General features: G+C 47.8%; 2 protein-coding genes across 2 annotated transcripts; both read right to left on the reverse strand.

The window, feature by feature from the left end:
• Window positions 1–6,248: 6,248 nt before the first annotated feature.
• Window positions 6,249–7,184, reverse strand: LOC117797355 (keratin-associated protein 10-8-like). The gene is made up of 2 exons (XM_034649019.1): window positions 6,850–7,184; window positions 6,249–6,672 (listed from the first exon to the last, which is right to left on the reverse strand). The coding sequence occupies exons 1-2, from the start codon at window positions 7,182–7,184 to the stop codon at window positions 6,249–6,251; spliced, it is 759 nt and encodes a 252-aa protein (XP_034504910.1).
• Window positions 7,185–21,169: 13,985 nt separating this feature from the next.
• LOC109490648 (keratin-associated protein 10-4) lies at window positions 21,170–22,896 on the reverse strand. The gene is given in 3 exon segments (XM_034649716.1): window positions 21,170–21,689; window positions 21,691–21,981; window positions 22,066–22,896. Coding segments are annotated over 3 exon segments (1,230 nt in total). The 3' UTR covers window positions 21,170–21,581.

Below are 22,896 nucleotides of genomic sequence, written 5' to 3' on the forward strand. Positions count from 1 at the left end.
TGAGATATTTTCCAGATTAGACTATATGTTAGGCCACAAAACAAATCTCAGTAAATTTTAAAAGGTTGAAATCATGCGAAGTTCTCTGACCACAATGGAAAGACACCAGTACCAGAAGAAAAGTGAGAAAATTCACAAATAAATGCAAATTAAACAACACACACTGAAACAACCAATGGGTGGTAGAAGAAATCACAAGAGAAGTTAGAAAATGCTTTGGGATGAAAGCAGATGACAACACAATGAACCAGTGCTTATGGGATGCAGCAAAAACAGTGCTCAGGGCCAGATTAATAGCTGTCAACACTTAACTTAAAAAGAAAAGTATTTAAACCCATAACCTAACTTTACATCTTAAGGAACTAGAAAAGAAGAGCGGACTAAACCCAAAGCTGCCATAGGAAGGAAACAAAGCACAGATTAATTAAAGCCCAGAACTACTACAGAGATAATCAATGAGATCAAAAGTTGGTCCTTTGAAAAGAGCAACAGAATGGACAAACCTTTAGCTAGACTGACTAAGAAAAAAAGAGAGAACACTTCAATTGAATAAAAATGGAGACATCACTACTGACCTTGCATAAATGAAAAAGGTTATGTGAGAGTACTAACTGGACACCAAAGAATTAGATGTAATGCACAAATCCTTGTAAACACACGAACTACCCAAACTAACACCCTTACTGGAGTTATTTATTTCTAACTATGGCTCCAAGTTACTGATTACTGCCCTTTTATTTCAGCCTGAATTATTTCTTATAGGGCAGGTCTATCTACTAGCAATGAACTCTTTTACCTTTCATTTACCTTGAAGTGTCTTAATCTTTCTTTGCTACATTTGTTTTGGTTGGCAGTCCTTCTTCCAGCACTTTAAACTCACCATTACACTACCTTCTGCCCTGACATTTCTGATGAGGAATTGACTGTTAATCTTCCCTCTTGCTGCTTTTACGATTCTCTCTTTGTCTTTGGATAGTTTGATAATCATGTATGTTCGTGTGGTTGTCTCTGGATTTATTCTACTTGGAGTTCATTGAGCTTCTTGGTTGTGTAGAATCATATGTTTTTGTTTTTGTTTTTTTAGTTTGGGAAGTTGTTGGCCATTATTTCTTCAAATATTTTTTCTGCCCCTTTCTCTCTCCCCTCTCTTTTGGCGATTCCTGTCAAGTGCATGTTGGTCTACTTGATGGTGTTTCACAGGTCTTGTTATCTCTGTTCATGTATCCTTATCCCCCTTTCCCATGTACAGCTCAAACTGGAGTATTTCAGCGGTCCTGTCTTCATATTTACCAAGTCTTTCTTCTGCCTGTGCACATGTGCTATTGAGCTCCTCTAGTGAGGTTATCATTGCAGTCATTGCAGTTGGTTCAATAACCCTAGAATTTCTATTTGGTTCCTTTTTTATACTTTTGTCTCTTTATTAATACTATCAATTTGGTGAACATTATGCTCTTGGTTTCTATTAGTTCTTTGTCATGGTTTTCTTTGACTCTTAGAGTATATTAAGAGAGTTTATTTAAAGGTTTTGTCTAGAAAGTTCAGTCCTTGGGCTTCCTCAGGGGGATTTTGTGCTAACTGCTTTTTTCCCCCCTGTGAATGAGCCATCCTTTCTTCCTTCTTTGCATACTTCATATTTTTTGTTGAAAACTGGACACTTTGAGTATTATAATGCAATAATTCTGGATATCAGATTCTCATCTTCCCTATAGTTTGTTGTTGCTGACTGTTCTGACCTATCATTGTGTTTCTGTTTAGTGCCCTTTTCTTTCAGCCTGAATTATCATTTCTTGTAGGGCAGGTCTATCCACTAGCAATGACCTCTTTTAACTTTGATTTACCTAAACTGTTTTTTAATGACTGCACTCTTTGTCACGTGTGGTCACCATTCTATTATAGTGGTCAGATAGTGATTTGACAGAGAGTTCCTTAAACACCTGGAACCAAAAATATTTTTTCCCCAGTTTTTGTGGCTGGGCTCTGCTTGTGTTAGGACCATGCCCACAACCTGGGCCAGGCAGTTTACAGCTCTGCCTTCACCTTCACCTTCACTTCCTGCCCACCAGAGCTGGATGTGTAGCCAGTGGTGAGTGCTCAGGGCCTCCTCAGGTCCTTTCTGAGCACGGGCCCCTTGTGAGCATGTGTGGCGTCTTCCGGACTCCCAGTCACCTGTGGAAGCCTGAAAGGCTTATTCCTCCAAGCATTTCATTCCCCAGCTTTCTGTCCTCAGTATTTTGGGATGTCTTCTCTTTGCCACAACTGATACCCTTGTCCCAGGCAACAGTGGGTTCATTTGACAAACACTCTCTGTGTAGCTGCTTCTCTGCCTTGAAAGAGTTTCAAGAGTTTATGAGAAATAAAGCCAAGTCTTTGGTGTGGGCACCTCCAGAGCCACTGCACAGACAGCCACACTTCTCAGAGAATGGGGCCCACTCTCTCCCTCCAGAACCAGGGCCCTCACTGGGACCCAGTGCACCAGGTTGCAGTTGCTTTTGTGTTGATGAAGCATTCCCTTAATTGTTGTGAACCTTTCACCATTTTCCATAGTTCAGGTGAAATTGATTCTGGCAGCTTTGCCAGTTTCTTCAGTGCTTCTGTGGGGCTGAGGAGGGGGGCCCTTAGAGTCCCCATTCCTGATGTTCTCCGATGTCACTCTTAGTAGGCACAATTTAGAAAGTCCTTTTGAGGGCATTTGTTGATATCTCTCAGAATTTAAAATCAGCAAACACTCTGACCTGGAAGTCCCACTTCTAGGAATTTAGACACAGTGAAAGTATACACTAGTGCACACAGGTAAGCAGGGTGGTATTGTTTGTAATAATCAAAACTAGAGAGACTTCAGATGCCTGTCCCCCTGTTGCTGCATAAATCAATAATGGTGTATCCACCCTTTGGAATGTTATGTGTCTAGGCAAAAGGAACAATGATAAGGTATTGTTCCTTATCAAGTTGGCAAAGATAGAAAAATGCAAGGCCCCATGCTGTGAATCTGTGCTGTTATTAAGAGGATCCAGACCCTGATGACAAGTGATGTGGAGCATTTTTTCACGTGTCTGTTGGCCATTTGTATGTCTTCTTTGGAGAAATGTCTGTTCATGTCTTCTGCCCATTTCTTGACTGGATTATTATGCAACTGATGAATCACTGGGCACTACATCTGAAACTAATGATGTACTATATGTGAGTTAATTGAATTTAAATAAAAAAAATAGAGGACCCAGACCCTCTTGTGGGGCAATGTGATTTCCATGCCTCCACCATCTGACCTGTTGCTCTGCAGTTCCAGGAGCTCATTCTCAGGTTTGCTCATGTGTGTGGGAAGATGCATCTGGCTACATCTGGACATGTTTGTTCACACGTCCTCCCACCTTCTGGTCTGGACATGTTCTCACACTGTTTTGGCCTTTCTCCACTATTGCTGTTCCTGAACTTCCTCTCCCAGCTGCTCTCTGCTAACCCAGCTCAGCAGACGGGAGCTCCACAGGCTGTGTCCTGTTTTCTGCCCTCTGCATCCCAGCAGATGGCCCGGTGCTGGAACACAGGGTATTCCAGTGTCTGTGAATGTAGGCATGAGTCCAGGATGCCCACCTGTCCCAAAAAGACCATCCGGGCCCTGGACAAGCCAACTGCCAGTCTCCCCTGCCCCCACCTCCTAGCAAGACTGTGGCCTTGCTGACCTCTGCGACAGCCCACAACTGTGCATGGGGAGGGGCTGCTTCTGCTCACAGCAGGCTGGAGTTTTTGTTCTCAGCCCACAGGATTTCCCGGGAGCACAGTTTCAGACCTGTGATGGTGGCCAGAGAGCAGAGCAATGACCTGAGGTAGACATGGCTGGCGGGCAGAGCTTCTGGTCCCCCAAATGTGGCAGTATAAGCCCCAGAGAGGAGTGGCAGGGACCCTTGGGTGCTGGCTAATGGTCACATGTCTCCCCTGAACACCCCATTCCCAGATGAGCTGGGGGTTCCCTTTGTCAGCGAAACCACCACAGGAAACAGAGGGGAAGGGTGTGAGACTCTAAAGTATTCACTGGGGTTATCCTGCGGACAGGTAGTTGCATGGTCTGACCGACCCTGGGGTGGTGTGGGGCTGAGCGAGTCTCCTGTTGCCTGTCAGGCCCAAGAGGGTCCATGGTCTCTGCCTTTCAGGGCATCCTGGGGGGTGCCTTGGGGGCATTTTCTGGGGGGAATGCAGATGTGGCTGGGTCAGCCCTGGAAGGAGTTTCGTGATGACAGAGTCATTGGCTGTGAAAGGGAAGGGCTGGCCTTGGTGGCTTCTTCCTGAGTCGAGGGTGGGATTGGGGAGGTCCTGGCTTGGCAGCAAGCAGGGGTACTTTAAGTGGTGGTCTAAGTGAGGTGGGCAGGACCCCACGGGAAATCTCATGGGCTTGTAGCCACCTGGGCTGCAGCGGGAGGGCCGGGCTCACAGGAGCTGGCAGAGCAGAGCTGTGCGGGCGTCTTGCAGCCACGGGAGCTCCCATAGCCTGGGGGAGGGGAGCAGGTGGGCCGGGGACAGGCTGGCTGGCAGATGCAGCCGGTTTTGTGGCTTGTGGTGACCTGGGGCTGTGTGGGTCAGGTAGGAGGTCAGGGCTGGTCAAGGGCCCCTTTCCTGGGCAGCCTGGCAACAAGCCACATGGGTGTTTCTCTACTGTGTTTCCCCAACACTTTGTCCCTCAGTCTCCTCCTCATAAAGGGGACGAGGAGCTCAGACCTCAGACCTCAGAGAGCAGCCATGAGATTACACCCTGGTCTTCTGGGTGCCTGCAGGGGTGCAGGCCCACGAGAATGGTTAGGGCTGGGTGAGGCCGGTGTTTCTTGTGAATAAATCGAAGGATTAGCACATGGGCTCAGGGCGCTCGACACCGCAAGCCGTTTGGAAGTGAGACTGCAGAGCAGGGTGACGACCTAGTGCAGAGGGCCCGAGCCTGAGACACACTCCAGGTGCCATCACCAGCGTGGGGCATGGGCGTTCATTAGCGCCCCCACCAGGGGTCTACATGGCTGAGTGGGTGGCGCACACGGCCTTGGGTGGTGTGGACTAAAACCGGAAGGCTCTTCACCAGCGGTGGCAGCATGGCCCAGGAGACTGGGGAAAAGCCTGGAGACTCCCAGGTCACTTGTGTAAACCACTCAGGACAAGTGTTCCTGCGGTGGGGGTGGGGGCCTGGGTGGGACAGTACCGGCCACACTGGCAGGGGATCTTACTGGATGTCCCCGCCCTTGTCCACGAGTGTCCTCACGTGAGGCCACTGTCATCCTGACTTCGGAGCAGGCTGCTGTCCACAGCAATCGAGGCCTGACGGGCTTCCCAGTTTACAGGGAAGGTCCTGCACCATGACTCCATGTCCCTCGCACTCCCGGGCAGAGTCCAGACCTACCAGATGATGGCCCTCAGAGTCCTGCCCAGGACGGGATCCTGGGGGTCCTTCCACCCACCCTTAATATTTTGTTTCAAACCTAGTTGTTTTCTTCAGGAGCTTGGAGCATTGCCTCCCCCATGACACCGCTTTCCCCTCTACCTTTCCAGGAAGAGCCCGTGGGAGGACCCCAGGAGGACCCCGGGCCCATAGGGTCTGTGCTGCCTACAGCCCACAGGCCACCTTCTCTGGGATCCATTTGCCCAGCGAGGGCAGTGGGTGGAAACGGGCCAGGGGCTGAGAACCCCCAGACCATGACCCGTGGGCAGGCAGCCAGCCTCGGGAGGCCCTGGGCATGCAGCGCCCAGCAGCACTGACCTTCCTGGGCGAGGGTGTGACTGCCCCCCCGGGGCCCTGGCCAGAGGAGTTAGGCCCCTGCCCTTCGCGATTTCTCAGTCCCTCATTCCCAGCAATGTTTGCAGCTGGAGGAGACCAATGTCCGCTCAAAACCCTGGGATCCCCCCGCCCCCATGAGGGTCAGATAAAAGGAAGCAGATCTGTTGGACAAGTGAGTTTATTGGGGTGCCCGAGGAGGGGCTGACAGGTCAGACGTTGAGGCCAAGGGACCCGAGCAGAGACACCGGGAGGGAAGGACAGGGACCCAGAACAGGTGGAGGCGCCTCCTGGGAGCAGGAGCCCCGGGGAGCAGCGGGGTCAGCGGTCTGGGGAGGCAGGAGATCAAGGTGAGGTCAGGAGTGTGGACACATGGGGACCCCATCCTGGGTGCGGGCAGCCACCTAACACAGGTCAGGACTGGACCGAGGGGGCGCTGGGAGGACCACCATCACTGGGTGGGTCCTGAGCCCAGTTGGCCCTGGGGGGGGAGGGACGTGCCCGGTCAGCAGCAGGACTTCTGGGCCGAGGCAGGGACACAGCAGGCCTGGCAGGAGCACAGGGGGCGGCAGAGCAGGGACACGCAGGAGGCCCGGCGGCAGCAGCTGGGGTGGCAGGAGGAGGCGGGGGCACAGCAGGGGGAGGCGGGCACGCAGCAGGCGGGTCTGCACACGGGGCGGCAGAGCAGGGACACGCAGGAAGAGGGCGTGCAGCAGGACGAGGAGCAGGGGCTGGGCTGGCAGCAGGAGGGGGCAGAGCAGGGGGAGGCCCCTGGGCAGATAGGGGTGCAGCAGATGGGCTTGCAGCAGACGGGCTTGCAGCAGACAGGGGTGCAGCAGACAGGGGTGCAGCAGGCGGGCTTGCAGCAGACAGACACACAGCTGTCTTCCTGGCAGGGGGAGCTGCTGCAGCAGGAGGGCTGGCAGGAGCTGGTGCAGGCTGATTGGCAGGGGCTGGACACGCAGCTTGCAGGGGTGCAGAGGAGGGTCAGGCAGGAGCTGGGGGCACAGCAGGGGGGCTGGCAGCATGAGGAGGATGAGCAGGGGGAGGTCTCGCAACAGACAGGGGTGCAACAGAGGGGCTTGCAGCAGACAGGGGTGCAGCACACGGGCTTGCAGCAGACAGACACACAGCTGTCTTCCTGGCAGGGGGAGCTGCTGCAGCAGGAGGGCTGGCAGGAGCTGGTGCAGGCTGATTGGCAGGGGCTGGACACACAGCTGGCAGGGGTGCAGATGAGGGTCAGGCAGGAGCTGGGGGCGCAGGAGGTAGGGGCGCAGCAGGGGGGCTCGCAGCAGCTCTCCTGGCAATTGTCCACCTGCCAGGAGGAGCTGGTGCAAGCAGTGGGTGAGCAGACGCGGCTGTCACAGCTCAGGTCGCTGGAGCAGACGGACACGGTGGACGCGGCCACAACGTAAGTCCTGGAGCAGCAGGTGTCGGCCATGCTGGAGTTTTGTGCTGGGAGGTGAGCAGGACAGGGGTGTGTGTGACAGGTGCGTGAGAGAGGTGCTCTGGGCATCGGGGCTTTTATATCTGTCCCTGGAGTGCTGAGCCTCACCTGAGTCTCAACCAGCCTTCCTTTTCCTTGTTATTGCTCAGAGTGTGTTTCCTGACAACCCTTATTAGTTTATTTGCTGTAAGATGTTTGTTACACCAACCCCAAGACTCTGACTATGTCTGGCAATGGCTGTTTGCTTGTGTCCGGAAAGCAGACACTAGGATGCAGAGCCCCTGTTGTTCGGGTGTATCTGAACATTTTTGCTTGCCATTTTTGCTTGCGTATCTTTGGCGTGAAATCTGGTCTGCTCCACACACGGCCGGAATGCTCCTCACTGAACATGGGCGTGTTGGCTGCGGGGCGGGGGGGGCACCCCGTCCCCTGCTCCACCTGCAGACTCGGCGGGGTGACTCCCACAGTCCATCCCAGACACTGTTCTTGTTCCCCTGTTTATCTCACAATTACCAAAAGACATGCATAGTCTGCTCTTTCTTGACTTTTCAGTTTTTTTATTATAATCATGTTTTTTTATTATGTTATATTAGTCACCATACAGTACATCCCCGGATTCCGATGTAAAGTTCGATGCTTCGTTAGTTGCGTATAACACCCAGTGCACCATGCATACGTGCCCTCCTTACTACCCATCACCAGCCCATCCCATTCCCCCACCCCCTCCCCTCTGAAGCCCTCAGTTTGTTTCCCAGAGTCCATAGTCTCTCATGCTTCATTCCCCCTTCTGATTACCGACTTTTCAGTTTTATTTTTAATTTTTAATGTTTAGCTTTTAAAAGTTTTTATTTTAATCACGTGGTGCTCATCATGACAAATGCTCTCTCTAATCCCCGTCACCTACTTCCCCCATCCCCCCACCCATCTCCCCTCTGGTGACCAGCAGTGTGTTCTCTAGAGTTAAGAGTCTGTTTCTCGGTTTGTCTTGTCTTTTCCCCCCTTTGCTCATTTGTTTTGTTTCTTAAAGCCCACGTATGAGTGAGATCATATGGTATTTGTCTTTCTCTGACTTATTTCACTTAATATAATACCCTCTAGCTCCATTCATGTCTTTGCAAATGCCAAGATTTCATTCTTTTTTAAAGCTAAGTGATATTCCAGTGTGTATGTGTACAGCACGTCTTCTTTATCCATTCAGCTGTCGATGACACTCGGGCTGTCTCCACAGTTTGGCTTCTGTTGATAATGCTGCTGTAAACATCGGGGTGCACGTATCCCTCTGAATTAGTTTGTTTGTATCCTTTGGGTAAATACTCAGTAGCACAATTGCTAGGTCATAGGGTAGCTCTATTTTTAACTTTTTGAGGAACCTCCATCCATACCGTTTTCCAGAGTGGCTGCTCCAGTTTGAATTCCCACCAGCAGTGTTCAAGGGCTCCCCTTTCTCCACATCCTTGCCAACACCTGTCGTTTCCTGACTTGTTCATTTTAGCCATTCTGACAGGTGTGAGGTGGGATCTCATCGTGGTTTGGATCTGCATTTCCCCGATGCTGAGTGATGTTGACCATCGTTTCACGTGTCTGTTGGCATCTGGATGTCTTCTTTGGAGAAATGTCTGTTCATGTCTTCTGCCCATTTTTTGATTGAATTATTTGTTTTTGGGGTGTTGAGTGTTCAAGTTCTATATATATTTTGGATACTAACCCTTTCTCAGATATGTCATTTGCAAACATCTTCTCCCATTCTGTAGGTTGCCTTTTAGTTTTGTTGGTTGTTTCCTTTGCTGTGCAGAAGATTTTTATTTTGATGAAGTCCCAATAGTTTATATTTGCTTTTGTTTCCCTTGTTCAGGAGGCATATCTAGAAACATGTTATGGCCGATGTCACAGAAATTACTGCCAATGTTCTCTTCCAGGATTTTGATGGTTTCAGGTCTCACATTTAGGTCTTTCATCCACTTTGAGTTTATTTTTGTGTATGGTGTAAGAAAATGGTCCAGTTTCATTCTTCTGCATGTAGCTGTCCAGTTTTCCCAACACCCTTTGTTGAAGAGACTGTCTTTTTTCCATTGGATATTCTTTCCTGCTTTGTCAAAAATTAGTTTACCATATAGGTGAAGGTCATTTCTGAGTTTTCTATTCTGTTCTGTCGAGCTATGTGTCTGTTTTTGTGTCAGTACCATGCTGTCTTGATGACTACAGCTTTGTCATACAGCTTGAAGTCCGGAATCGTCATGCCTCCAGCTTTGCTTTTCTTTTTCAGGATCGCTTTGGCTATTTGGGGTCTTTTGTGGTTCCATAGAAATTTTAGGATTGTTTGTTCCTGTTCTGTGAAAAATGCTGGTGGTATTTTGATAGGTATTGCACTGAATATGTAGATTGCTTTGGGAAGGATAGACATTTTAATGATATTTTTATCCAGTCCATGAGCATGGAATGATTTTCCATTTCTTTGTATCAACTTTAATTGCTTTTCTCAGAATTCTATAGTTTTCAGAGTACAGATCTTTCAACTGTTTGGCTAGGTTTGTTCCTAAGTACCTTATTATTATTTTTTTAAGATTTATTTATTTATTTGAGAGAGGGAGTGTGTGTGTGTGTGCATGAGCGGTGGGGAGGGACAGAAGAGAGAGAGAGAGAAGCTTAAGCAGACTCCCTGCTGGGTGGGGAGCCTGACTCGGGGCTTGATCTCACCACCCTGAAATCATGATCTGAGCCAAAATGAAGAGTTGGATGCTTAACTGACTGAGCCACCCAAGCACCCCAGTATCTTATTATTTTTGATGCAACTGTAAATGTGACTGATTCCTTAATTTCTCTTTCTCCTACTTCATTGCTGATGTGTAGAAACACAACAGATTTCTGTACATGGTTTTGTATCCCGCCACTTTACCGAATTCATGCATCAGTTCTAGCAGTTTCTCGGTGGCGTCTTTCAGGTTTTCTATAGAGAGTATCATATGGTCTACAAATAGTGAAAGTTTGACTTCGTCCTTGCTGATTTGGATGCCTTTTATCTCTTCCTGTTGTCTGATTGCCGAGGCCAGGACTTCTAGTATGTTGAATACCAGCGGTGAGAGTGGGTAGGCTTGTCTTGTTCCTGACCTTAGGGGAAAAGCTCTCAGTTTTTCCCCATTGAAGATGGTGTTCACTGTGGATTTTCTTATATGGCCTTTGTTGTGTGGAGGTGTGTTCCCTCCATCCCTACTTTGTTGAGGATTTTTATCATGAATGGATGTTGTACTTTGTCAGATGCTTTTTCTGTGTCTTTTGAAAGGATCACGTGGTTCTTATCCTTTCTCTTGTTGATGTGGTGTATCACACTGATTGATTTGCAAATACCGAACCACACTTTATACTGAATAAATCCCACTCGATTGTGGTGAATGATTTTTTTAATGTTTTGTTGGATCCAGTTTGCTAGTATCTTACCGAGGATTTTTGCATCCGTGTTCATCAGGGATATTGGCCTGTAGTTCTCTTTTTTAGCAGAGTCTTTATCTGGTTTTGGAATCAAGGTAATGCTGGCCTCGTAGGATGAATTTGGTAGTTTTCCTTCCTTTCCTGTTTTTTGAAATAGTTTGAGAAGAACAGGTAGTAACTCTTTAACTGTTTGGTAGAGTTCCCCTGGGAAGCCATCTGGTCCTGGACTTTGTTTGTTGGGAGGCTTTTTTTTTTTTAAAAAAAGATTTTATTTATTTATTTGACAGAGAGAGACAGCCAGCGAGAGAGGGAACACAAGCAGGGGGAGTGGGAGAGGAAGAAGCAGGCTCCCAGCGGAGGAGCCTGATGTGGGGCTTGATCCCAGAACGCTGGGATCACGCCCTGAGCCAAAGGCAGACGCTTAACGACTGAGCCACCCAGGCGCCCCTAGGGAGGTTTTTGATTATTGACAATTTCTTTGCTGGTTATGGGTCTGTTCGAGTTTTCTTGTTGCTTTCTGTTTCAGTTTTGGTAGTTTGTATTTTTTAGGAATTTATCCATTTCTTCTAGGTTGCTAATTTTTTGGCATATAGGTTTTCACTACATTCTCTTATAATTGTTTGTATTGCTGTGGGGATTGTTATTATTTCTCTTCTCTCATTTGTGCTTTTATTTTTTGGGTTCCTGTCTCTTGCTCTCTCTCTTTTTTGATAAGTCTGGCTAGGGATATGTCGATTTTATTGATTTTTTTTCAAAGAACCAGCTCCTGGTTTCATTGATCTAGTCTCTGTTTTTTTAGTTTCTGTATCATTTCTTTCCACTCTAATCTTTATTATTTCCCTTCCTCTGCCGGCTTTAAGCTTCATTTGTTGTTCCTGTTCTGGCTCCTTTAGCCGTCTGGTTAGGTTTTGTATTGGAGATTTTTTGCTTCTCGAGGTGGGCGCATACTGCAGCACACTTCTCTCTTAGAACTACCTTTGCTGCATCCCAAAGGTTTTATTTAGACGGTCATGTTTTCATTTTCATTTGCTTCCATGTATTTTCTTATTTCCTCTTTAATTTCCTGCTTGACCCATTCATTCTTTAGTAGGGTGTTCTTTAACCTCCATGTGTTTGTGTCTTTCCACATTTTTTCTTGTGTTTGACTGCAGGTTTCATAGTGTTGTGGTCTGAGAATATGCATGGTGTGATCTCAGTTTTTTTGTACTTGTCGAGGGCTGATTTGTGACCCCGCATGTGATCTATTCTGGAGAATGTTCCACGCGCGCTCGAGAAGAATGCGTATTCTGCTGCTTTAGGATGAAATGCTCTGAATATATCTGTGAAGTCTATCTGGCCCAGCGTGTCATTCAAAGCCCTCGCTTCCTTGTTGATCTTCTGCTTAGATGATCTGTCTATTGCTNTCATAGTGTTGTGGTCTGAGAATATGCATGGTGTGATCTCAGTTTTTTTGTACTTGTTGAGGGCTGATTTGTGACCCCGCATGTGATCTATTCTGGAGAATGTTCCACGCGCTCGAGAAGAATGCGTATTCTGCTGCTTTAGGATGGAATGCTCTGAATATATCTGTGAAGTCCATCTGGCCCAGCGTGTCATTCAAAGCCCTCGCTTCCTTGTTGATCTTCTGCTTAGATGATCTGTCTATTGCTGTGAGTGGGGTGTTAGAGTCCCTCACTATTATCGTATTATCAGTGAGTTCCTTCCTGTTCATTACTAACTGCTGTATATATTTGGATGTTCCCAAGTTAGGGGCATAAATATTTACAGTTGTTAGATCTTCTGATCTTCTTTTTGGATTGTCCCCCTTATTATGATGTAGTGTCCTTCTTCATCTCTTGTTACAGTTTTTGGTTTAAAATCTAGTTTGTCTGATATAAGTATGGCTGCACTGGCTTTCTTTTAACATCCATTTGCATGATAGATATTTCTCCATCCCCTCACTTTCAATCTGCAGGTCTATTTACATCTAAAATGAGTCTCTTGTAGGCACCATATGGATGAGTTTTGTTTTTTTTTTTCTTTAATCCACGATGACACCATGTGTCTTTTGATTGGAGTGTTTAGTCCATTTACATTCAGAGGAATTATTGACAGATATGTATTTAGTGCCATTTTAATGTTTTGTGGTTGTTTCTGAAGATTTTCTCTGATCCTTTTTTGTCTTTCTCTCCTTCATGGTTTGCTGGTTTTCTTTAGTGATATATTTGGATTTCTCTCTCTTTATTCTTGCATAGTGGTTTTGATACATGGTTTAGGTTTGTATATAACCTCTTCTGCGTAAAGCAGTCTGTATTAAGTTGATGTTCACTCAAATTTGAACCCATTCATTACTCCTCTCCCTCCACATTTTAAGTATATGTTGTTATATTTTACATCCTTTTATTTTGTGTGTTCCTTGACTGACTTTTTATAGAAATATTCATTTTTACTGCTTTTGTGCTTCCTGCCCTCATACTGTCTCTGTGATCTTTCTTTCCCACTCAAAGAGTCCTCTTTACTATTTCTTGCGAGGCTGGTTTAGTTTTTGTTTGCCTGGGAAAGTCTGTATCTCTGCTTCTATTCTGAATGACAGCTTTGATGGACAGAGGATTCTTGGCTGCAGTTTTCCCATTCAGCACTTAGAACACATCATGCCCGTCCCTCCTGGCTTGAAAAGTTTCTGCTGAAAAATGCCCTGCTAGCCTTATGTGTTTTCCCTTGTAATTTACTGTCTTCTTCTTTCTTGCTGCTTTTAATATTTTTTCTTTATCACTATGTTTTGTCATTTTAAGTACAATTTTTCTTGGTATGGATCTGCTTTTCTTGATTTTGGTGGGAGTTCTCTGTACTCTCTGGATCTGAAGGTCTGTTTCCTTCCTCAGATGAAAGAAGTTTTCAGCTATTATATCTTTCAAAAAAAAGATAGATAAATAGATAGATTGATTGATTTATGAGAGAGAGAAAAAGAGAGAACAAGCAGGAGGAGGGTCAGAGGGAGAAACAGACTCCCTGCTGAGCAAGAAGCCTGATGCGGGCCTCGATCCCAGGACCCTGGGATCATGACCTGAGCTGAAGGCAAATGCTTAACTGGCCTAGCCACTCAGGTGCCCCTCAGCTATTATACCTTCAAATAAATTCTCTGCCCCCTTTTCTCTCTCTTCTTCTTCTGGGACCCATGTAATACGAATGTTATTGCATTTTATGGAGTCAGTGATTCCCTAAGTCTATTTCTGTGTTCCATTATCCTTTTCTGTCTCTTTTGTTCAGCTTCATTACTTTCCAGTACTTTGTCTTCTAGGTAATTAATTCAGCCCTCTGCTTCTTCCAGACTGCTGTGCATTCCATCAAGCCTGTTTCTCATTTTGTTTATTGAGCCCTTTATCTCTGCTGTTATTCCTTATTCTATGTTAATTGTCTCACTGATGTCCTCCAATCTTTTCTCAAGTCCAGTAAGTATCCTTATGATCATTGCTTTAAATTTTCCATGAGGAGGGATGCCTGGATCGCTCAGTCAGTTAAGTGTCTGACTCTTGATTTCAGCTCATGTCATGATCTCAGGGTCATGGGATCGAGCCCCCCGTCAGACTCCATGCTCAGCACAGAGTCTGCTTGTCCTTCTCCCTCTGCTCCTCCTCCCACTCATGCTCTCTGTCTCTTTCTCTCTAAAAACAAATAAATAAATCTTAAAAATATTTTCATTATGTCTGTTTCACTTAGATCTCTGGCTGTGGCCTTGTCCTCTTCTTTAATTTGGTACAAATTTGTCTGTCTTCTCATTGTGTCTAACTTTCTGTGCCTGTGTCTCTGTGTTAGGAAAGTCAGTTCTGTCTCCTGTTTTTGAAGGTAAGGGCTTTATGAAGAGGAGACCCTGTAGCACCCTGCCATGTCATGTCCCCTGTCCCCCAGGGCTTGGTGCTTCAGGGACTCTCTCCCGTGTGTGCTGCGTGTGCTCTGCTGTCGTGTCCTGGCCACCTTATCCTTCAGGCCAGTCATCTCTAGGCTTTCTTTACTTGTTGTGGTCAGTGTTTAGTCCTTGTCTCGAATATGACATATTTTAAATTAGCTGTGCTCTGGGCTCCTTGTGAAATGAGACCTGTCACCACCATCACCAGAACCAAGGCTCCACGAGACTCCCATATTGGGAGATGCAGTGTGAGTAGACATTTGGACTGGTCTTCTGAATGAGGGGGCCATGGCACTGGGACTGAGGTGAGCATGACTGGGAATGGTGGTTCTTCTGGAGCACAGGGGATGTGGGGCTTGGTGTAAGCTAGTTAGGTAGCTAGTGTCATCACTGGGCTGGTTTTTGTAGGTGGTCCAGTGCTTATGCTGAAGGATATGGGAGGAAAATGGCACCTGCCAGTTCCTGTGTTCACAGAGGGGTCTCTCCATTAAATGCTGCTTCTCTGGAATGTGCTTCTGGTTGAGCAAATAACCTTCCTACTGTGTGCCTCAGGTGTTTTTCAGATCACTTTTCCCCTGCTGTATGTCTGAGGGATGTTTGCCCTGCATTTTCTCCAAGAGCAGCCCCAATGTCCTTCAGGCTTTCCCAGAGCCAAGCACACTGACCTTTAAAACTCCAGGCTCTAAGCCCTGCTGGTTGTAGGAACTCATGAAATTTGGACCCTCTTGCTTTCCATGACAATTGCTATGGGGATTCGTTTTCCCTGTGTGCTCCCCTGTGTGCTAGTGTGTCTGTTGCCCCTCTGCATGACCACAGCTCCCTCCCCACTGCAGTGGCCATGATCCGTTTCTCTCCCAAGCCGCATCTCCGTACTTCCTACCTTCTTTTATGTGGCTTCTTCTCTCCCACTATTGTGGAGTGTGTTCTGCCAGTCTTCATTCAGATCAACTTCGGGGGTATTTAGGAGGAATTATCTAATTGTATTTGTGGGGTGAGGTGAGCCTAGGGCCCCCTACTCTGCTGCCATCTTCCCCACTCCCCCCTTGAGTTTTCAATTTTAGTTATGATGTGGTTTTCTGTTGTGGAGGAAAGCACTTTCTCTTGTTTCCCTCCAAACCCCATGAAAAGTTCCTCTTTCCAGCCTCAAAAGGCAGCAATACCCCAGTATTTGGTTGAATCATTGTCGAACTTGTATCACTTTAACCAGGGCATGTTGTTCATAGCCAGGTCTGTGTAGTGGGGCCAGATTTAATTTCCTCAGTTGTACATGTTTTGTTTTTGCTTGTGTTTTTCCTTTTTTAGAGTCAACAATTGCTTCTTACATTTATTTGCTTCTTGCTCTGTGTACCTATCATTAAATCATCTCCAAATCCTCTGACTAATTTATCCCCAAGTTCCACTCAAGAGGGTTGAACATATCAGGCAATCTGCCAGCTTCCTTTATTTTGTGGAAGTGTCTGTCCATGAGCTCCCTCTATTTGTGGGCTGATGTCTGCCATCTCTTCCCGTGGCTGCACAGGGGCATAGGTGTCATCCAGGGATATCCTCTCACCATTGTCTTTGGATTTTTCTCCATCTCTCTCATACCACGGGCCTCTTATTTCCTGAATGCAGTGTCCTTTTCTTTCTGGGTTTATGCCTTTATTTGGGTGGAGCACACCCTTTGGTAGCTTTCTGAAAATGGCTGCATGGGAGATAAATTTTTGAGCATAGCATAACTAAAAATGACTTTATTCTGCCCTTATTCTTGATTGGTAATTTAGCTGGGTGTAATCTTCTGGATTGGAAGAGTTATCCCTTCGACTATTTTGTTGAAGACATAGAATGTTTCCAGAATTTCAAATGTTCCCTTGTGCTGTTTCTCAGTTAACCCACCTCCCCCAAGGAGTCGCTATTCCACCTTCTTTCCCCGTGGATTGGTTTTGCCAGTTCTACCTACTCTTTAGTTTATGGCTCCTTTTGCTCAACAGAATGTCTGTGACAAGCACACATGTGGCTGCAGAGTCAGTAGTTCATTCATTTTTTTTTTCTGTGCTACAAGTTGCTACATTAAAACTTGCTATGCATTATCGATTCACTCTCTTTCCCAATAATAGAGATTTAGATTATGTCCAGATTTTGGCTAATATTGATGCTGCTGCTATAAAAATTCTTGTGGATTTTGTTTTTGGTGGACATATTTGCCAATCTTCAGTGTGCACCCACGAGTGCAATTTCTGGATCGAATGATAGGCACATGTGCAATTTAGCTCATATTTTGTCCAATGGCTTTCTAAAGACATTTACCTTCCCACTGGCCAATCTTATGACTTGTAGTTACTCTATATCCCTTATAAAATGAGGTATTACCAGTCTTTTAAAATTTTACCCATGTTGGAAAGGGTGTAGCCATACCACATCATTGCATCAATTTGCATTCCCTGGTGACTAAAGCTGCTCATTGAACATTTGGATATCTTTTCTTCTGAGGTGCATGTTCAAGTCATTTGCTTGGTTTTTTTAAATGTAGGATTATTTGTATTTCTCATTGGCTTATAAAAATTTATTATATATTCCAAATATGAGTTAATTGTTGTATATATACAGTGGTGTGTGATAAATGTTTAATAACTGGCTCTCTAGAAAACAACAACAACAAAAAAGCCCTGATTTGTTGCATATGCCTTTCCCATGGTATAAATACACCACAGTTCTCATTGTGATGTTTTGAACACAGGCCTGGGAAGAACTTGATACAAGTTCTTCCAGCACTCCATTGGGTATGAGCATTACACACGACTCTTCCAAGTCAGGAACTTGTTTTTCTCATTCTATTTTTTTTTAAAGATTTTATTTATTTATTCGACAGAGATAGAGACAGCCAGGAAGAGAGGGAACACAAGCAGGAGGAGTGGGAGAGGAAGAAGCAGGCTCACAGCAGAGGAGCCTGACGTGGGGCTCGATCCCATAATGCCGGGATCACGCCCTGAGCCGAAGGCAGACGCTTAACCGCTGTGCCACCCAGGCGCCCCATGTTTTTCTCATTCTATTGATGGTGTCCTTTTTAAAAAGTCAACTTTACTGAAGTATGATTTACATACGGTAATACGTACCCATCTAAAGCTTTTATTTGCTTAGCTTTGGGAAAATATGCACCTGTGTGACCACTGCCACAAGCAAGATATAGAACTTCTCCATCATCCCGAGAATTTCCCATGTGTTCTTCATCCCACCCCGTTGGACCCTGGCCCCAGGAAATCCAGAGCTCCTTCCCATCTAGGTTAGATCTGTGTTCTCTACGGTCTCATGTAAATTAATTATATAGTATGAACTCTTAGGGTTTGACTTCTTCCCCGAGTGTATTGAGATATTTAAATATGGATACGGTTGCCTTCTTTTTGTGCTGAGTAGTATTCCATGGCAGATATAACACAACTTGTTTATCCGCTCAGCTGTTGATGCACATACGGCTGGTACGAACATTCATGAACAATTCTTTGTGTGGACTTGTGTGGCCACTTCTCTTGGGTAAACAGCCAGGAGTGGCATGTCTGGGCCACATGATTGGTGTATGATTGAGAGACTGCGAAACCAGTTCCAAAGTGACCATACCCATATACATTCCTTCCAGCAAATGTTTATGTTCCAGTTTCTCCACATCCTCGCTGACACTCAGGGTAATAGACTTGTTAACTTGAGGCGTCCTAATGGATGTGTTGTGGTGTTCATGGTGTCCTTTGAGGAATAGAAGTTCCTAATTTTAATGAAGTCCAGTGTAATGACTCTTTCTTTCTTTTTTAATATTTATTTATTTTTTAGAGAGGGAAAGTGCATGAGTGGGGGGAGGGGTAGAGAGCTAGAACCTTCAAGCAGACTCCCCACTGAGCAAGGAGCCCAACACGGGACTCAATCCCATGACCCATGAGATCACGACCCGAGATGAAACCAAGAGTTGGACACTGAACCGACTGAGGCACCCAGGCACCCCTGACTCTTTCCTTTTATGGTTAGTGTTTTTGATGTCTTTGCCAACCACACATTGTGAAGATATTCTCCTGTGTATCCTTTTGGACCTCCACTATTTTACCTTCTGCATTAAGCTCTGATGCTCTTACCCTCCCCCCATTAATTTCGTGCATGATGTGAGGAAGAAGGCAAAGTTTGTTTTCCCCATACAGACGCCCAGTCGGCTGGTCTCGTCACTGCCCCCACTAAACCGCAGCCACACCCTGATTGGGAATCACGTGGCACTGAGGCTGAGGGTCGTCCTGGACCCCTGGGGCCCCTGTGCTGCGCGTCTGCTCCTGCGTCAACCGCGGGTCTTGTACTTTGTGTGGCAGCAAGTGTCACCCTGACCTTCCAGGTTCTCCCGTGTTGCCGGCCTCTTCAGGCGTTTCACCTTCCCTTACACTGATTTCAGTGATATTTTCCTAGAAAATTACCCCCTTAGTCCAAGAAATTTGATTGTGTTGATTTAAAGATGTATATTTCTTTCCATAATTTAAGATGTTCTCCATCTTCAGTCATGTGTCTGGTTTTATATTTAGTATCCACTATGTCTTTTTATTGTTTTCCAGCATTTTTATTCTTTCACAGACTTTTTTTTTTTTTAAGATTTTATTTATTTATTCGACAGAGATAGAGACAGCCAGCGAGAGAGGGAACACAAGCAGGGGGAGTGGGAGAGGAAGAAGCAGGCTCATAGCAGAAGAGCCTTGTGGGGCTCGATCCCACAACGCCGGGATCACGCCCTGAGCCGAAGGCAGAGGCTTAACCGCTGTGCCACCCAAGCGCCCCTTTCACAGACTTTTAAAAAATAAATGCTTGGTTTCCTTGATTATATCTACTATTGCTTTTTATGTTTTTAATTCATTGATTTTATTAATTGATTTCTTTTATTTCCTTTGGAAGTTTTTTTTAACTTTCTGAATTAAAATCTCATTTATTTTCAATTTTGCTTATTTTCTGCAGTATGTCCTTAAGGATTTGGTTACCCTCTGAGTCCTGCTTCACCCAAGCCCCCATGCTCTGAGGAGCAGTACTCGGACTGGCTTTGTTTATTTCCTTTGTTTATTACACAATTTGTAATTGTGTTTCCATTTGCTCCCCAGTTTGAGAGAGCAACTTTAAATTTTCTGAATGAAACTTTCTTTTTATTGTTTCTCATCTTACTGAATCTGGCTCAGGAATTCGTCTATAGAACACATTTTACCTTTCTACATAGTATTTTTATTATAAAATATTTCAGAAAGCATAGAAAATAATAGAATTAACATTCATGTATCTATGAGTTAACAGAAACCTTAATATTTTGCCATACTTATAGAATATTCCAGATGCTGTTGACAGCCCCATGTGCCCCTGCCCCCTCCGTTTGGGGTAGCCCCAGTTTGGAGGCTGGTAGTCACATTCCCACACACCCTCTTCTAGTTTTCATAGAGAAGTTTATAGCCACGAAGACTAAGTATCACTTTGTGGTTTTAGCCTTTCAGTGGGTGCCATTCTGCACGTGTCAATCTGCAGCGTGACTTTTCTTTTTACTCAGTGTTGTGTTCAGCCATGAAACAGATGTTTCAGTCACGTGGACTCTACCCCACGCTTTTCCTGAGTGTGTATGTACGTGGTCCAGTTGTCCGTTCTCCTACTGAAGGGTGTTTCATGGCGTTCAACACTTGGGCTTCAAACTCCATGGGGAAAGAGTCCACGTGTTTTTGACGTCTTTCTTGTGCACACATGTGACGTCTTCTCCAGGGGAGCCGTCCAGGGGTGTGGAATAAGCAAGGTTCAGCTCTTCTAAATGTTACCAACTTGCTCTAAAACATGAGGGCTCCCACCTGCAGCACAGAACGGACCTTGTTCCCATCTTCCCGGCCATGCTTACTGTCGTCAGATGCGAACATTTCTGCCAGGCTGATGGGCGTGGGGGTCCCCAGGATTTGGTGGTTTGCTAACGGACCTCCCAGGACTCAGCACGCAGAGCAAAATCAGACCAGGGCAAAGGTGCATGGGGAGAAGCTGAGGGATATGGGGCATGCATTTCCAGAGCCCTGGCCAGTGCGGTCAGACGGGACATGCCCAACTCCCCAGCCAGGAGCAGCGACAACTTGTGAGATGTGTCGCCCCCCAGGGAGCTCATCAGAGGTCAGCACGCAGGGTATTTATCAGGGCCGTGTCACGTGGGCACCCACTGCCTGGTGTGTACCAACATTCCAGATCCCCAGGAAGATGGGGTGTTCAGCACAAGCCATAGTGTTTGTACAGTTTATGCCCAGTGAGACCCTCCTAGCACATGGGTGCAAACCCTTCCCAAATCCACACTCCTAGACACCACCCGAGGGCCCACCTTGTGAGCAGGCTAAGGACAGCTGTTCCAGGCCTGCAGTGCTGGCTCTTATCGGCACGGGCCTGTGGAGTCCATCCTTCTGGAGTGCGGGGGCCGGAGAGAGTCTGGGCTCAGGGAGGTCACCCCTGAAGGGTGGCTCTTCCCCAGGCACTGCCATCAGACTACTGAGCCTTACAACCTTGAACGTGGATCCCTGTGCTGGACAAACGTGTCACCAGAGGCACCTCCTGGGCTCTACTGATGGGCAGGAACACGGCGGCCAGGGGACAAGCACAGGCCACCTTACGTGGGGGTGTCAGGTAGGGGTCTTTGTTGGAAACCACATATGCGAATTCTGGTTAAACCGATCAAAGTAGGAATTTATTGGAGGGTTTGACAGCTCGCAGAATGAGGGGCGATGACGAAACCAGCTCAGGAAGCAGTGCAGGAGCCAGGCCCACACCGGGCCAGCGGCGATGCTGAGACACAGCTCAGGAGATGTACCTGATCTCTCCCTTCACTGCAAGTAAGGTCCAGAGGCTTGGGGGAGCCCAGCTGGCCTTGTGGGTCACTGCCAACCCAGGTGTAGGAGGCAGGGCATGTCAACTTGGGAAAAGTTAGTACTGGAGGAAAATCAGTGGGAAAAATGCACGGTGGGGAACGGGTGACCAGTGTCCACCACAGGGGCCAGGGAAGGGGGACAGACACTTGTCTTGCTGCTTAGTAAAGAATCCAGGCTGTGCAGATGCGCTCTTGAGATTTGGGGTGACCTTAAGAAGATCACTTAGCAGCAGGACTTCTGGGCCGAGGCGGGGCCACAGCAGGCCTGGCGGGAGCACACGGGGCGGCAGAGCAGGGACACGCAGGAGGCCCGGCGGCAGCAGCTGGGCTGGGCAGGAGGAGGCGGGGGCACAGCAGGGGGAGGCGGGCACGCAGCAGGCGGGTCTGCACACGGGGCGGCAGAGCAGGGACACGCAGGAAGAGGGCCTGCAGCAGGACGAGGAGCAGGGGCTGGGCTGGCAGCAGGAGGGGGCAGAGCAGGGAGAGGCCCCCGGGCAGACAGGGGTGCAGCAGAGGGGCTTGCAGCAGACAGGGGTGCAGCAGGCGGGCTTGCAGCAGACAGACACACAGCAGTCTTCCTGGCAGGGGGAGGAGCTGCTGCAGGAGGGCTGGCAGGAGCTGGTGCAGGCTGATTGGCAGGGGCTGGACACGCAGCTTGCAGGGGTGCAGAGGAGGGTCAGGCAGGAGCTGGGGACGCAGGAGGGGGGCTGGCAGCATGAGGAGGATGAGCAGGGGGAGGTCTTGCAGCAGACAGGGGTGCAGCAGACAGGGGTGCAACACGCGGGCTTGCAGCAGACAGGGGTGCAACAGAGGGGCTTGCAGCAGACAGGGGTGCAGCAGACGGGCTTGCAACAGACAGGGGTGCAGCAGACAGGGGTACAGCACACGGGCTTGCAGCAGACAGACACACAGCTGTCTTCCTGGCAGGGGGAGGAGCTGCCGCAGGAGGGCTGGCAGGAGCTGGTGCAGGCTGATTGGCAGGGGCTGGACACACAGCTCGCAGGGGTGCAGAGGAGGGTCAGGCAGGAGCTGGGGACGCAGGAGGGGGGCTGGCAGCATGAGGAGGATGAGCAGGGGGAGGTCTTGCAGCAGACAGGGGTGCAGCAGACAGGGGTGCAACACGCGGGCTTGCAGCAGACAGGGGTGCAACAGAGGGGCTTGCAGCAGACAGGGGTGCAGCAGACGGGCTTGCAACAGACAGGGGTGCAGCAGACAGGGGTACAGCACACGGGCTTGCAGCAGACAGACACACAGCTGTCTTCCTGGCAGGGGGAGGAGCTGCCGCAGGAGGGCTGGCAGGAGCTGGTGCAGGCTGATTGGCAGGGGCTGGACACACAGCTCGCAGGGGTGCAGATGAGGGTCAGGCAGGAGGCCGGGGTGCAGGAGCTGGGGGCGCAGCAGGGGGGCTCGCAGCAGCTCTCTGGGCAGTCGTCCACCTGCCAGGGGGAGTCGGGGCAGGAGTCACAGGAGCCAGGCAGGCAGACGCGGCTGCCATAGCTCAGGTCGCTGGAGCAGATGGACAGGGTGGACGCGGCCAT

This window comes from Ailuropoda melanoleuca, chromosome 1 (genome assembly GCF_002007445.2).
Source record: "Ailuropoda melanoleuca isolate Jingjing chromosome 1, ASM200744v2, whole genome shotgun sequence".
In the NCBI taxonomy this organism is placed as follows: Eukaryota; Metazoa; Chordata; class Mammalia; order Carnivora; family Ursidae; genus Ailuropoda; species Ailuropoda melanoleuca.